At 47.8% G+C, this 14,030-nt stretch overlaps 1 protein-coding gene across 3 annotated transcripts in view; it reads left to right on the top strand.

Moving 5' to 3' along the window:
* TEX2 (testis expressed 2) overlaps positions 1-14,030 on the top strand; it is a 103,413-nt gene that overhangs the window by 64,654 nt on the left and 24,729 nt on the right. For all 3 annotated transcript variants that reach the window (XM_045984376.1, XM_045984377.1, XM_045984375.1), the window contains 3 exons: positions 24-363; positions 1,553-1,800; positions 12,494-12,640. In XM_045984376.1, the coding sequence (XP_045840332.1) occupies positions 24-363; positions 1,553-1,800; positions 12,494-12,640 (735 nt within the window). The remainder of the gene's footprint in view (positions 1-23; positions 364-1,552; positions 1,801-12,493; positions 12,641-14,030) is intronic.

Raw genomic sequence — 14,030 nt, 5'->3', positions numbered from 1 at the left:
ACCATCATTTCCCTTTCCCGTAGATTTATCTTGTACCCAAAAGTTTGGCTCGAAAACGAATCTGGAATAAAAAATACCCCATTTGTATTGAGCTTGGTCGACAAGATGACTTTATGTCTAAGGCCCAGACTGATAAAGAGACTTCTGAAGAAAAGCCTCCAGCTGAGCGAGAGCTGGGAAGCGAGGACCCCAAGAAGCCACCCCATCTTCAGGAGGGAACCCGATCTGGCCAGCGAGACCAGATACTCTATCTCTTTGGGAGAACTGGCCGAGAGAAAGAGGAGTGGTTCAGGAGGTTTGTTCTGGCATCTAAACTGAAGTCGGAAATCAAGAAGGCCCCTGGTGTCCCTGCAAGTAAACCAGGTAATGACGTGTGAGCTAGATGCTCCGGTGTTTTTAAAGGGTCCATAGGAGAACGGACAGAGATTTCCAGGTAGGAAGGAAGGAAGCCGACCCCGAACCGAGGACCCTGTGCCACCTGAGGAGTGTACTTAGGACCCATTTACCTTTTAGATGTGTGATTTTGGGGGGGGGGGCATCATTGGTTCCTTAGGGTTATATTTATTTGCACATGCTGTGACTCCTCTGAGAGAAACATCAGGAGAACCCTAGCGAGGTTAAGCAGGCGAGTGAGTCAGGACAGCATATCAGGCTAATGTTCTCAAGCTCCTGGTCCCGAACAAGGTTCTCCAAGCCTCAGATCGCTATAGAAATGCAGAGTCCTCTGGTCTCCCGACTCCCAAAATTTGTACTGATAAATGAGCCTCTGCTCATTTCCTGTCCCTTCTGCCCCATGTAGCCCACTTGGGCCTTCATTGAACCAGACATCCAGCGTTCCCCTGTCATCGCTTTTTGCATATGTTCCTCCCTCTACCTAGAATGTTCTTCCCCCACCTGCCCCAGGAAAATGCCAGCTGTTTCTCTGAGAGGCAGCCCGGAGGACACGACCTGTGGAAGTCAGTCCTGGGGCTCTCTTGGGCAGAGAGAGCACCTCCTCCTTTCGGCCCTGAAAGCCCTTCAGTCACGCTTCAGTTACAATGGTTATTTTACAGAGCTGTGATTTATTTGCGTAGGTGCCCAAATTCAAGGGCAGGGATTATGTCTCATTCTTCTTTTCATGTGGAATTGGCCCAGAGAAAGTGCTTGATAAAAACCTTTTTTGAATGAAAGATGACAGGTCTGGAATTGCTGTGAGCTGTGGGTGAATAGTGAGCTTGCTGCCCGCTTTCCATTTGTCTGGGGGTGCAGCAGCTCCGTATTTGACCCTAAGTGATCACCAGGAAAAAACAAAAAAGGTGCTTACTTACCACATGGACTTCATGGCTTTCAGTTCCTCTGAATTGTCTTAGAGAAGACTAAAAACTGTTCTAAAAAATGAGCTATTCTTAGAAGGGAAGGTATTTTTCAGGATAGGAAGTACCCTTATAATATAACCTTATTTTCTTAAACAGTCGTATGTTAGCATTTTCGCTGCTTGTCGACTTAGCCCGTTGAAGTTTGTTCGAAGTTCCGTTGACCTTGTGTCCTAACAGCCGACCCCTCTCCGCTGCAGGGGTCCTGCCCTCGCACAGCAGGCACAGCAGCCCCTCGGGGCACCTGACCCACAGCCGCAGCAGCAGCAAAGGCAGCGTGGAGGAGATCATGTCCCAGCCGAAGCAGAAGGAGCTGGTGGGCGGTGTGCGGCAGAAGATGCTTCTGGACTACGGCGTGTACATGGCCAGGTGTGTCCCCCAAGAAAACCGAAGCCCCCAAAGGAGCCCAGTGCAGAGTGCGGAGAGCAGCCCCACGACTGGGAAGAAGGTAAAGCTGGCTGTCTGGGCTGCGGCTTTTCTGCTTTTCTACTCAAACTCGCTTCTGCCTACAGAAGCACTTCGAGCGCTTCCTGGGTACCAGGCCCTGCCCTAGGCACTGGGGACACAGGAATGAACAAGACAAATAAGGGGCCTTGTCCTCAGGGAGCTTGTGCTCTTAACAGGGAGACAGAAAGAAACAAAACAGCTGGGGGTGGCAAGGATTAAAGCCAAGTAAGAGAGGGTGAAAGGTGGCCAGCCTGCTGTTTTAGAGCGGTGGCCAAGGAGGGCCTCCTTGAGGAGGTGATGTTGTACAGAGAGCTGACCAAAGTGAGGAAGTGAGCCGTGGGGGGTGTGGGGGTGTGGGAGGAGCCTTCCAGCCGAGGGGTCCAGCAAGTGCCAAGGCCCCAAGGCAGGGATGTGGTTGGAGTATTCAAGGAACCGTGATGAGGCCGGTATGGTGACAGTGACCAGGAGACAGAGAGCGGGATCTCATGGGTCAGTTCTGAGGAAGAGGGGAAGCAACTGGGAGGGTTTTGAGCAGGGAGTCATGTTGATCTATATAAATCTAAAAGTGACTGTCTCTGGAGAGTGGGCAGGAGGAAGAGAGGGGGTGGGGGGCGCTTCCGGCTGTGGGCGATGGGGCTGCGATGAGGGTCAGCAGCAGGTGGTGAGAACGGCTCGGGATCTGTGTCGAGGGGAGCGGCTGGATCTGCTGGTGAATTATGTGTGGGGCGTGAGAGAGCCAGAGGGGCCAAAGATCACTCCTAACCTTTGCCCTGAGCAAGTGGGCAGTCAGTGGGGAAGTTCTCAGAATCGATGGTAATAGAGGCCTGATTCCCGAGTTACCTTTGTATTCTCAAATTCTCAGACTCAGTAGCGATGTCCAGGGCTTTTGAAGATTTGCCACGAGCATTCTTCCCACAGCGTAACCAGCTGGCCGTGGACCCAGCATCATGTGCAGTAAGATAACTGAGCTGCTGTGGGCCAGCTGCCGCGAGGCCCCGTAACAGAACGCCTCTGCCCCCTTCAGCAGCCTTGCAGCCGAGATGCTCTTCTCTCCACTCTGTCAGTGGAGAAGCAGGTTCACACGGGTTAAGTCGCTTAATTTCGCAGTTGCCAAGTGGTGGCATGTGTAAAACCAGATGACACTCGCAGGCCCCCAGCTGCCACCACTGACATTTTGGTGGGCATTCGGGAGCTGTGCTGGCCGTCAGGCCGCCTGCCACTACCACACTCGTCCTCTCAGCACCCGGCCAGCCCATGCACAAAAGCCTGCTCTTCTCATGTTTGGTTCCGCGCTGGAGTGTCTGGCCTCTTCCAGTGGCCATACCGCTGCTCTTTTTTTTTTTTTTTTAAGATTTTTTATTTACTTATTTGACAGACAAGTAGGCAGAGACAGAGGAGGAAGCAGGCTCCCCGCTGAGCAGAGAGCCCGATGCGGGGCTAGATCCCAGGACTCTGGGATCATGACCCGAGCCGAAGGCAGAGACTTTAACCCACTGAGCCACCCAGGCGTCCCCATACCTCTGCTCTTAATGGGAAGCACTGGGTGCCTTCCTTGTGCTGTTAACCCGTTGCGGGCTTTGATTCATTCTGTTGATCCTCTCCAGTGGGGAGGAGGCCCCGAACCCTCATCCAGCAGACTTGGGCAGGCCAGAAGAGACCCTCTGGCTCTGCTGGCCCCACCCCCACTGCCTCCACCCTCTGACCTAAGTTACCAACTAGGGTGGGAAGTAGGTCTTCCTCTAGGCTGGAGTCGGGTAGTACCAAACTATTCTGGGAATGTCCTGTTTACCACCCGTGAATCCCCCTACCCCAAACCCCTTTTCTCCCTGGGTTGTCAGCTGTCTGGACTCTCAGCAGATTGAGGGAAATCAGGAGGAGCCTTGTAGACCAATGTATCTCATGAAATGCTTGCTTTTTAAGAGTTCCTTAAGTTAAAAATATGAAGACAAAACCATGTTTTAGAATATCATGTCCTCAGTGTGTGTTGCATGTGCTTGTGGTGTCATCGCTGGAGTCTCTGGAAGCCCCAGAAGGCGCTGGGAGCAGTGACCCATAACCCAGCCCCTCAACCCAGCATCCCTGTCACCCGGGGGCTTCTCTAGTGCAAACGACCTTTCTGAGTCCTTGGCATTTACCTCTTTAAGCACCAAAACATGTTTTTCCTTTTCTAAGTCTGATGAAAATCTTGAAAAACCACATTGCATTTCCTGACCCCCTTAGGCAGAGTAGACAGAGAGGATTTAATCTTGATAATTTTAAGGACTTAGCAAAACAAACTGAAATTCAGGCTTGTCGGTCATGCAGGCCTGCTTCAGGTCAGAGGCCATCTGAGCCACCCCAGGCTGCAGATTCTGCATAGTTTCTCTCAATTGTCAGCTGGCTGCTGTTGGTATATGTCCTTCTAGTTGCTTCTCCTTGAATGCTTATCCCCCTCCCTCACCCCTACCCTAAATGTAACCATTCTAGTCTCTGTGGGCTAGGAAACCAGAAAGCCAGAACTGTGTGCTTCGAAAGGGGGCTTCGGAAGAAGGTGCCTGAGGTCTGGTGCTGGGCTTCTGCATCCACTTGACCTGAAGCATGTGTGGGCCGTGTCCTGACTCTCAGAGGTGGTCTGCTGCTTGAGACAGTCTTGAGTAAGGTACAGGCAGGTATTATAGTTAACTATTACTACATAACAGCCCCAGAAGTGGTGGCCTAAAACCCTACCAGTTACTCATTTTGCTTACCTGTTTGTAACTTGACCAAGCTTGGCAGTAAAGGCTTCTGTCTGCTCCATACAGTGTCAGCTGAGGCGGCTCTGTGGGGTGGGGGTGGAGGGCTGGAGGAGCTGCTCCCAAGATGCCTCACTCCCGTGGCCGGCACACAGATGGGTGCTAGTTGCTGGCTGGGCGCTCACTTCTCCATGTGGCCTGGGCTTCCTTCAGCTAAGTCTCCCTCGAGAAAGAGCCAGGCGGACACGGTAACACCTTTTATGACCTAGTCTCGGAAGTAAAGTGACATCACTTCCGTCACGCTCTATTGGAGCAGTCAGCACACCTTCCCAGGTTCAGGGAGGGGCGCAGGTTCTCCTTGCTGAAAAAGTAGCAAATTCTTGGAAGAGCATTTGGGGTGGGAAATATCCTGGCACTGTTTTTGGAATGGAGTATCTGCTACAGTTTCCTCTGCTACTTTGATTACTTTTCACGCTTTAAGGCAGTTCTCAACTAATTTTATTTCTTATTAACTTTGCAGTTTGAGCACATGAGGACCTTCTCCCTCCACTTTTAACTTGTTATGTTTTGTGCATGTGAAACATTAATGTGGTTGCAGAGATCAAAGCTGGATAAAGACGTTCTCAGAAAAGGGCTGTCTCCCCCACCTATTTCTTCTATTCTCCCATGCCATTCTGAAGTAAGCCAGTCTCCTTAGTCTCTGGTTTATCCTTTCTGCCTTTATTTTCCCTTCTGCCTTAGTCAAATGGTAGCATATTATGGATCCTCTTTTGAACATTACTTTTTTCGCTTACTAGTACATTCTGGAAATCACTCCACATCAGTTCATAGATGCCTCTCCCTCCTCTTGTTTCTAAACAGCTGCCAAACTTGCTCCATTGTACAAATGTTTCATAGTATATACATTCTCTCTTTCACATGGGCATACAGGTTTCCAGTATTTTGCAATTACAAAAAAATGCCGCAGTGAATAATTTGTGATTGTGTATTTTTGTGCCTTTGGGAGTCTATCTTCAAGGTTAGTTATTTGTTAGGTATTATCACATTCCCCTGTAAGGGTTGCACTGTTGTTCACTCCTACCAGTAGTAAGAGTGCCTGTTTCCCCACAGGGTTACCAAATGTGGACCCTTTGGACGTGGTCAGTAGTGTTCATCCTTCCTGCCAAAGACTGGGCCAGGTTATTTCTTACAGTCCCTATCGCCTCTGATATCATAAGTCCAACAAAAACTGAAAGGACTCAGAGACACAAATGAACCTTTGACATCTCTTCAAGTGACACTGTCCCATCATCAGTGTCAGCCACCAGCCAGAGCTTACCCAGAGGGAGCTTGGGAAACAGCTCTAGCCTTTGCCTCAGCTTTTCCTCTCCCCACTCTCCCCCTGCCGCTGCCTCATGGTCAAAGCATCACTTACCCTGAGGGCTCCAAGTCTAATGGCAACTTCTGCCCACTGGGCCTCCTTTCTCGCATGTCATCCAGGGCTAAACTAGGTTTGGAGGAGAATGGGGCCACGGGTGCACAGGAGCCAAACTGATGTTAAAAACACCCAGGATACAGTTAGTAAATGCAGACGAAGTTTGTGTTAAACAACGCTGAAATAATTTTGGTGATTATTCTTACTTATGATAATTAAAAACATATTCAGGGGATTCTGCATCTTGAAACCACTTTTGGAGCTCAAAACTGGAATTATAAAATCACAATTTTGGAGGAAGGATCTGGTTCTCCAGATGTTTAGTGGTCAGTGACCAGTCACTGAGCCCTGACTTGCCCTTGTGACTGCTTTGTCCCACCTCTGTGCAAGCCTCCGAATCACCAAACCCCTACGGTATTGGTGCCATTTTCTCAGGGTTCAGAATAGTTGAGAGACCGTGAGGCTGGCGGAAGAGGTCAGAGCTTTATTGTCTTGTCAAGGTAGTCTTCTTGGTTAGAGGAGGAGATTTTAATAGTAATTTAGAAAATAAGAAAATAAGGAGACCCTCTTTTGAAATTATAAGTTTCAAACATATATGTTCAAAAGTTTAAAACACTAAGTTTCAAACACTATGTGTTAACTAATTGAATTTAAATAAAATAAAATTTTTTAAAAAAAGGAAACTCTCTTTTTAAAAATGTCTAAAGGTGCCATAGTATTACCCCTCGTGCGGTCACCTCAGGAAGGGAGACCGCACAGACTGCCTGCAGATTTGCTCAGGGTTGTGAGGCCAGGGAGGCTGCCAGTTCCGTATGCCCCGAAGTGGCCTGGCTAGGAGAGAGGACCGTCCGTGGGGCTGGCCTGTGTCTGTGCCCCAGGCAGGTGCAAGACCCTGATACTCAGATTGTGCCACACACTTCCCACGCTCTTTATCCAGGGAAGATCCTAAATGTTTAGAGATAATGTAGGCTTCCCAGGTTTGGAGAGTTCTGTCTTCATTATTACTAGTTGTGCTAATTATCTTGTTACCCATAAACTGGATCATGAGATATTACTCCCTGTTTGCTGTTATCAGGACATGAGAACCCTAAGAAAGCAAATAGGAATCAAATAGAAACCAGGAAATCTTAATTGACAGAGTGGTTTTCCAAGGCTTCCCCTTTCCTGAGCAAAGTTACCTTTTCAAACATTTAAAAGTAGACTTGGAAAGTGCTCCTCTTACAGCAAGTAAAAAATATGAAGCCATAGAGCCAATTGAAGCTAACATTTTAGAAAGGATCCAGAATAGAGTGCCAAGGAAATTCAAGGAGCAGGGAGGGGGAGGGAGAGAATAGCCTTCAACAAGTGGTGCTGGAACGACTGGTATCCACATGGCAAAAGAATGAAGTTGGACCCCTACCTCATACCATACACAAAAATTAACTCAAAAGGATCATAGACCTCAGTGTAGGAGCTAAAACTATAAAACTCTTAGAAGAAAACGTAGGTGTCAATCTGTGTGGTTTGAGCTTAGGTAAAGCTTTCTTAGATAAGACACCCAAAAGTACATGCAACCAAAAAAATTTTAAAAAGATAAAATAGATTTCATCAAAATGAAAAACTTTTGTACTACAAACAATACCATTAAGATAGTGAAAAGACAACCCGCAAAATGGGAGAAAATTTCTGCGAATCATTTATCGTAATACTAGTACTTAGAATAAACAAAGGATTCTTAAAACTGAATAATAAAAAGGTAAATGACCCAATTAAAAATGGGCAAAGCAGAGCACCTGTGTGGCTCAGTTAAGTGTCTGCCTTCAGCTCTAGTCATGATCCCAGGGCCCTGGCCCCTCATTGGGCTCCCTGCTTAGCGGGGAGCCTGTTTCTCCTTCTCCCTCTGAACGCCCCTCCCCCTGCTTATGTACTATCTCTCCCTCTCTCTCTCTCTGTCAAATAAATAAATAAAATCTTTTTTTAAAAAAAATGGACAAAGGGTTTGAACAGACATTTCTCCAAAGAAGACCTACAGATGGTTGGTCCCATGAGCCTAGAAAAGATAGTCGTTAGTCATCCAGGAAATGCAATCAAAACCATAATGAGATACCACTTCACAACCACTAGGATGGCTAGAATAAAAGAGGTAATAGCAAGTATTAGGATGTGGAGAAAGCTTTGTGCCTTGGCGGTGGGAATGCAGAATGAAGCCGCTGCCATGGAAAACACTTTGGTTGTTCCTCAAAGTCAACACAGCCGTACGATCTAGCGGCTCCCCCTGTTGGTGTCCGGCCAAGAGAAGTGGAAACCTACTTGTGCCCCAAAATTGGAAACCTACTTCTGCCCCAAAATTTGTACACAAATGTTCATGGTGGCATTATTCACAGTAGTCAAAAGTGGAAGCTACTGAAACGTCCGTCACGAGTGGATGAAACGTGGTATATCCGCACGGTAGAATGTTATTCTGCGATGAAAAGGAATAGTGTGCCAACATCTGCTACAGCATGGGTAAATCTTGAGAACATTACGCTTACAAGAGAAGTCAGTCCCGAAAGAATACATATTGTTTGATTCCATTTTTTTTTAAAGATTTTATTTATTTATTTGACAGAGACAGAGATCACAAGTAGGCAGAGAGGCAGGCAGAGAGAGAGGGAGAAGCAGGCTCCTTGCTGAGCAGAAAGCCTGATTCGGGGCTCGATCCCAGGACCCTGAGATCATGGCCTGAGCTGAAGGCAGAAGCTTAACCCACTGAGCCACCCAGGCGCCCTGTATGATTCCATGTATATGAAATGTCTAGAATAGGTGCATTTTCAGAGATAAATTGGTTTGCCTGGGGCTGGTTGGCTCCTGGTTGTGGGGGTGGTGGGGACGGTGGTGGCAGGGATGGAGCTGGGGAGGAATGGCAGGTAACTGCTAAGGGATACAGGGTTTCTTTGGGGGGTAATTCAAATGTTCTAAAGTTGATGATGATGGCTTCACAACTCTGTGAATATGATAAAAACCATTGATTGTACTCTTTAAATGGGTGAATTGTGTGTTATGTGAACTATATTTCCATAAAGCTGTAAAAAGAGATACAAAACTATGTTAATGTGATCCAATTTCTTTTTTTTTTCAAGTTCTGTATGTATGCATTGAAAAAAGACTGATAGTAAATAGAGGAGAATATTTTATATATTATATTTGGATAGTGGGATTATGGGTATTTCTTGCAATAAATATGTACTGTTTTTATAATTGGGGAAACAGGTAACAGACCTGGGGGAAGGGTCTTCCGTTGTGCCTTCTCCTGGACCCAGCAGTCCTTTGTGAAACCCTGGTGCCGCATTTGTTGCAGGAAAGATTACACCAAAAAATTAAGTAAATTTGTACTTTCCTCTGGAGGTTAGCTTTTCCTAAACTATATCCCAAGAGCTACTCAGACAGTCATGATAGCCTCCTTCAGCTTCAGGCTGTCGGACTCTCTACACCTTTTTTTGGAAGTCATTTTGAGAAAGGTACCCTATCTAAATGGATCTATATAGTTGAAATGGTGGAATGAATATTCTTCTCACATTCCTTCCTGCAGGCAAATGGCAGTGTTAGGAAACGTAGGCATATTTATTCTTTAAGCTCTCAAATTTTTATGACACTCATTGGAAGTGAGTTCTTTCTAGTAGCCCAGTGAATCCAGATTTTGTTCATAAAGCTGCTTTGATGCATTGTTGGTGTTCTGCTGCTCTTGGGTTTTTCTTTGTTCCCAATGAGTCTGTGGAGAGAAGCCTTTAGAAGGAACTGATGAAAAGAAAAAACAACCTGCTTGTCAGTTATTTCAGAAATGTGTTTCCACATCATATGTCTTTGGCTTGGACATAAATTGTGAAATAGCCTTTGTTTCTTGCTATTTTGTGCTCAACCTGCTTGCTGTGAATATCTGGGTTTATAAAGAAAGGTTAATAGAGGGTAGACTCTTGAGAGGGGAAAGTGACCAATTCTCTTGGGTTGCCTTCAGATCAAAGCAAGACACGCACTGCTTTGTGTGGCCACAGCTTGGCACTACCGAACTACCTGGGGGAGGAGAGCATTGTCCTTGGATGGGTGTTTACTCAGAAGACTGTGTAGACCATCAGATGTGACTCAAAGACTGTAACCTCAGAAACGCTAGACCACATCCCCTCGGAAGGTGGGGCGCAGATGTTCAGGCAGAGAGAAAAGTGAGTCTGAGAAACACACACCACCTGTGGCATGACCAAGTGCCCAAAGATCCCAGACATCTGCTCTTCTATCCAGGACCTGGTGGTAGAAGCGTTTGGGTGAGGGGCACCCTGCGAGCTGCGTCGGGGGGGGGCATGCGATGCTTGATCTTAGGGTTGTGACTTTGAGCTGCACATTGGGTGTAGAGATTGCTTAAAAATAAAATCTTAAAAGTCTTGGTTAATATCAAAAAATAGTACAGCACTAGGGAGCACAGAGGTGCTGTATAGCCAGTGAAACGAGTGAGGGAGAGCCATGTCTTCTGAAATGGAATGACCAACATGTATTGTTTTTTATTTTATTTTATTTTATTTTATTAAGATTTTATTTATTTGACAGAGAGAGATCACAAGTAGGCAGAGAGGCAGGCAGAGAGAGTGAGAGAGAAGCAGGCTCCCTGCCGAGCAGAGAGCCCGATGTGGGACTTGATCCCAGGACCCTGAGATCATGACCTGAGCCGAAGGCAGCGGCTTAAACCACTGAGCCACCCAGGCACCCTGTATTGCTTTCTAAATCGGAGTTTGTTTGTTTTTTTAAAGAGACTCCCCAACATTCATAAGGGAGACCTGTGAAAATACCTGAATTTGAAGGACTCCTAGAACATAAAATATCTCCCCTTATACGGGATAACGTTAGATTAAAAACCACAGGCAAACTCCCAGACCCCCAAAGGGAGAGACGGTGCGTAATCTGACAAGACTTAGTGGACAGGTGGGTGCTGGGCAGTCCAGGAGCCCTGCCGCAAGCTCAGTGACCGCTTCAGACCCCCAAATCACACACAGGAATGTGCCATAGACCTTTGGGATACTCGGAAGTCATCAAATCTCTGAGGGTCAAGTCCATGAGCACCAGGCCACCTGGGTGCAGTCCCCCTGGCCTGGGCACACGGCTGCCCACCAGAGATCGCGCAGGCATGAGCACACGCTTACAAAGTGTGGAGATGACAAGGGTGTCTGATGTGTGTTACGGCTGCAGGCAGCCCATGAGGGCAGGGTAGATGCATTTGTACGAACCACAGAAGGAAGAGAAAGGGTAAACAATTCGTTGATTTCTGCTTTTCTAGGTTTGTTGGTTTTGGGTTTTGGTTTCTTTTTTTTTTTTTTGGTCCTTGCTTTCCAAGGCTAATTGTTTCTGTGAGGACTAAGTCTAATTAGAGACCTGGGCATAAGGAAAGGTCTGTCACACCAGGTGCCTGTCCCACCGCCACCTCCTTCCTCCCTCAGGACAGAGCAGGTGGAGATCAGGGAGAAGGAGGCTCTGAGTCAGGCTGTGCAGATGAACCAGGGGCCTCAGGCAGGACACTGCATGGTTCCAGGTCCATTTCCTCATCCCTAAAATAGAAGTCACAGTTCCGTCTTTCTGAGGTATCGTTAAGATGGAAACCAGCAGCCTGGGAAGCGGTCTTCTCGCAGGGCCTGGCACGGGGTCAGCGGCAGCAGCAGTGACCCACGGTGGCGGTCAGCAAGCATTCCCTGTGCTGCCAGGTGGCTTGCCCCACTCTCAGCGGCCGTCACTGCCCACTTCTGTCTCCTGCTTCACCCCGCGGGGCCCTCTCCGGGCAAGAATCCCTCATCTGATGAGTAGCTGGGAAATCAGAGACTAACGTGGGTTTGCTCACACTGGCTGTGCTAGATGTTTAAGACAGATTGTCTGCGGTGGAGGGGAGGCCCGGGGGATGTCACCGGGCTGGGACTGGGGAGAACAGCTACAGGAATTTTCACGGAATTCCTGAGAACAGGTTCTCTCTAACCCGAGGTTGCAGTTCTCAACCTCCCCTGTTCATTACGTCTGTGAGAGCGCTTCTGGGAATTTTGATTCCCACTTAAATTAGTGTCTCTGGGTGTAGGGCCCAGGCACCTGTATTTTTAAGTAGCCCCTGCCCCTCGCCCTGGGGGGCTGTGAGTTCACAGCTGACCGTGAGTCCTGGCCATGGGAGGCTTTGGGGCCGCCCCAGGAGGACCAGCCTGACACTTGCATGTCCAGGGACTTTCAGCTGGAAGAACGAGAGGCAGACATTTGATCAGAGGTGCCATGAATCAGAAGTGGGTACCAAGCTCATTTGGGAGGCAGGGCAATCTGGTTGAGCTAATCGTGTGAAATACGAGCTCCGAGCTCCGTCACAGGACGACTGGCAACAAAAGAAAACAAAGAGGAGTTTTTATCCTCGGTGATGGCTTTTGTTTCTCCATTTTTCTATTCACTGACATAACATGAGCCTGGTAATTTGTAGGGAAGGAATACAACTGCCGTGGGCGCCCATCTCTGTGGGGAGGGACCTTCAGTGACTTTGTAAAAATAAGCACCTGTCTTGTTCTCCAGTTGCTTTCCAGCTAATTTTGGTTCCTTTCTTCTGCCAGTTGCCAGAGGCCCCGCCCTCTGAGGAGGAAGAACAGGAAGCCTGGGTGAACGCCTTGCTGGGAAGAATGTTTTGGGACTTCTTAGGAGAGAAATATTGGTCTGATCTGGTGTCTAAGAAAATCCAAATGAAACTCAGCAAAATAAAGGTATCGTTTTCCACATAAGAGGTTTCCGATTCCTCACATGTCTTAATTTAGAAGTTTTATATCATTATATCCTAAGTGAAAAATAACTTGGTTTAAAGCATATAACATGAGAACAATAACATACCTGAGCTGTGACTTTGGCCATATGACTCACCGGTACCTGGGGACTTAGTGAGTATTCCTGTTTACTTTTTCCCTGGTGTTGCCCTCGTCATTAGCCATTCTCGGTGATAATCCAGAATCTGGTTTGGGAAAATGTGAGCTTTTGTAGCTGGTTTGTCACGTAGACCTCTATTATCTTGAAATGAGTAAGGAACTTAAAGTGTACTTCAGGAGCCCACCCAGCCTCCCAGTCTGGGGGCCGCAACAACTCTGCTGAGGAAAGTGCCAGACTCCAGACCTCTTTCCCAAGTTGTGCTCCCTCTCAAAGCCGGGAAAGTTAGCACGGCACTTTAAATGTGGCTGGGCCTGACCTTTACTTCTGGCCAGATGGTATTTTATTTTGGGCTCTGTCTTTGCTGAAAAACAACAGTCCTGGTGCTGATCAAGCCCACTTGGAAGTAAGTTTAAACTGCACAAATATTCCTCACGATTGCCACTAAGTGACACATTCAGTACCGCCTCTGCCAACCCAGAGACCTCAGCTAGGTTACGGAGAAGTAAGTTTTTGACCCAGGAAAGACCCAGCCAAGGAAGAGTTCCTTTGGTCCCCAGATGAAGTTGCACAGTCAGCAGCTTAAATCCATGGATCTTTCTGGGTCATAGATACCTTTGAGACACAGAAACGAATGGATCCTTTCCCTAGAAAAATGCACAGTGACGCAGAATTTTGCCCATGATTTCAGAGGGTTCAAGGTCTCCAGGTTAGGAAACTGTGAGCTAAGGGAAAATTACATTAGAAGGAAAATATGGGCATGAAGGAGCTTCGATGTGGCTTTGTCATTCCTTTGGGTGACAAACCAAGCCCCTTAGGGTTCAGTCAAGCTCTGGCAAGCTCTATCTGCCAGCTGCAGGCTGGTGTCATCTTTTTCCAAGCCCCTGATGAAGAGGAGAGGCCGTGCTCTGAGCTGGTGGAGCAGATTTCGAGGCAGAAGTTGGGGCAGAGATTTGGGAGGGCTCTGTTGACATGAGTCAGCCTGTTGTTTTCAGGTAGGTCGAGGGTAGAATGCACTCTGCTAGCCAGGTCCGGCGGGGGCGGGGGGCCAGGAATCGGCAGTGACCCTCCCCTCTTCACAGACAAGCAGCTGAGCTGGGGCGTACTCCACCGCCTCCCCCTTTCTGGAAAAAGATGGAGAGCTTGATGAATTCCTGAGTCAAAACACACAAGCAGGGTTGGCACTCCTCTCTTCCCAAAGACTGCTGCAGGCCCTTCCCTGAGCATGAGGACTGG

Source organism: Meles meles, chromosome 18 (assembly GCF_922984935.1).
Source record: "Meles meles chromosome 18, mMelMel3.1 paternal haplotype, whole genome shotgun sequence".
In the NCBI taxonomy this organism is placed as follows: Eukaryota; Metazoa; Chordata; class Mammalia; order Carnivora; family Mustelidae; genus Meles; species Meles meles.
This window is presented reverse-complemented; position numbering and strand designations above follow the sequence as displayed.